General features: G+C 58.3%; 1 protein-coding gene across 1 annotated transcript in view; it reads right to left on the reverse strand.

The window, feature by feature from the left end:
• Positions 1–889: 889 nt before the first annotated feature.
• PRSS36 (protease, serine, 36) overlaps positions 890–1,775 on the reverse strand; it is an 11,321-nt gene continuing 10,435 nt past the window's right edge. Inside the window, exon 14 of the mRNA XM_011982555.1 lies at positions 890–1,366. Within this exon, the coding sequence (XP_011837945.1) occupies positions 1,088–1,366 (279 nt within the window). The 3' untranslated portion in view covers positions 890–1,087. The remainder of the gene's footprint in view (positions 1,367–1,775) is intronic.

Consider the following 1,775-nt stretch of genomic DNA (forward strand, 5'->3'; position numbering starts at 1 on the left):
GCAGGAGGATCGCTTGAACCCAGGAGGCGGAGATTGCAGTGAGCCGAGATTGCCCCACTGCACTCCAGCCTGAGCATTAGCGTGAGACTCTGTCTCAAAAAAAAAGGTGGAGATGGGGGTCTTGCTTTGTTGCCCAGGCTGGTCTGGAATGCCTGGACTCAAGTGATCCTCCCAAAGTGCTGGGATTATAGGCATGAGCTACTGCACCCTGTCTCTGGTTTTGCTTTACTTTTTAATTGTACATTCACTGGCTAGAAACCACCTTCCCTTTTCCTGTGCTCAAACATCACTGGTATGACCTCTTCCCGATCTCAGCCAGGGGTGTCCACATGTGTCCCCACTAGATTGGGAGGGCTTTGTGGGCTTTATATCAGACTCCAATTGTGCCACGACTTAGTAGCCACCAGGGAACGGGGGTTGAATGAATGCAGGAAGGTGCAGGTAAGCAGTGGGTGAGGGAGTGGGGTTCACATACAAGGGACCCAAGTTCTGGGCAGAATGTGAAAGCAGTGGACTCTTGAAGGGCCCATGTGTTGTGTGTGTGTGGGGGACACATCGGAGCATCATGCACTGAGATGTGTCTATGGCAGGCAGCGAGGGCAGCAGGTCTGAGCTGGGGTTGAGATGTCCAGCACGTGCTGAGGGTGCTGACTCCACTGGACAGGTGACACACAGCCAGCTGGCCACCCGACCTCCCTGCCCTGGGGCAGGAATGAAGGAATCGCTGCCAGGTTATCAGGGTGCATTTCCTGAGAGCCCAAGACCTGACTCAGAGGCCGGAGGAGGGAGGAGGGAGGGGACCTCCCCCTTGGGCTTCCGGCTTAGCCTCTGATGCCCAGCCCCTCAGCCTGCCCACAGCAATGCCACAAGGCCACACAGGTGCCTGTGTTTACACCTTTACTGTCCCGCTCTTCCCGCCACCCCCAAGGACTCCTAGGTTCAAAATAGCCCGGGCACTGAGGCCCAATTAGCCCGAGCCTCAGCAATCTAGGTGGGTGGGGCCCTTGAGGTTCCAGCTGGCTGGGCCACATTCCAGCCGGGAAGTAGAGGGTGGAGAAGGGGGAAGTGGCACCGGGACCCTAGCCCCTCAGCTCTGGATCAGGAGAGTCAGCAGGAGCAGGAAGTGGACTGCACGCGGGGATCCTGAGGCTTTGGCCAGTTCTGGGGGACAGAGGTTGCTGCCTCCAGTGGGCCAGTGTGGGGAGCCACTGGAGGGCAGGAAGTGGGCCTCTCCCACTGTCTGGGAGATCCAGGCCTCTTCAGGACCAATGGCGGCAAACAGCTCCCGGCTCCCTTGAACAGCCATGCCCACGAGGACCCAGGAGCCTTCCGTCGTCTGGCACAGGAGAGGCGGTGCTGAGGTCATCTGCAGAGTTGGAGCGAGGCCACGTGGGTCTGCTGCCCTTCCTCTTGGTCCCCTGCCCCTTTCCCCAGGGTCTGGCCACGAAGCACTCTGGTCTGCATCCCTAGACATCCAGGTCCCCAGTTTCTCTCTGGGGTCCAGCTAGGGTCCCATTTGGGGCCAAACACCCAATAATTCCAGTCCTGGCTGGATGCGGTGGCTCACGCCTGTAATCCCAGCACTTTGGGAGGCCAAGGTGGGCGGATCATTTGAGGCCAGGAGTTTGAGTCCAGCCTGGCCAACATGGTGAAACCCCGTCTCTACTAAAAATACAAAAATTAACCAGGCGTGGTGGTGCATGCCTGCAATCCCAGCTACTAGGGAGGCTGAAGCAGGAGAATTGCTCGAACCTGGGAGGTAGAGGCTGCAGTGA

This window comes from Mandrillus leucophaeus, unplaced genomic scaffold (genome assembly GCF_000951045.1).
Source record: "Mandrillus leucophaeus isolate KB7577 unplaced genomic scaffold, Mleu.le_1.0 Scaffold24, whole genome shotgun sequence".
Taxonomy (NCBI): domain Eukaryota; kingdom Metazoa; phylum Chordata; class Mammalia; order Primates; family Cercopithecidae; genus Mandrillus; species Mandrillus leucophaeus.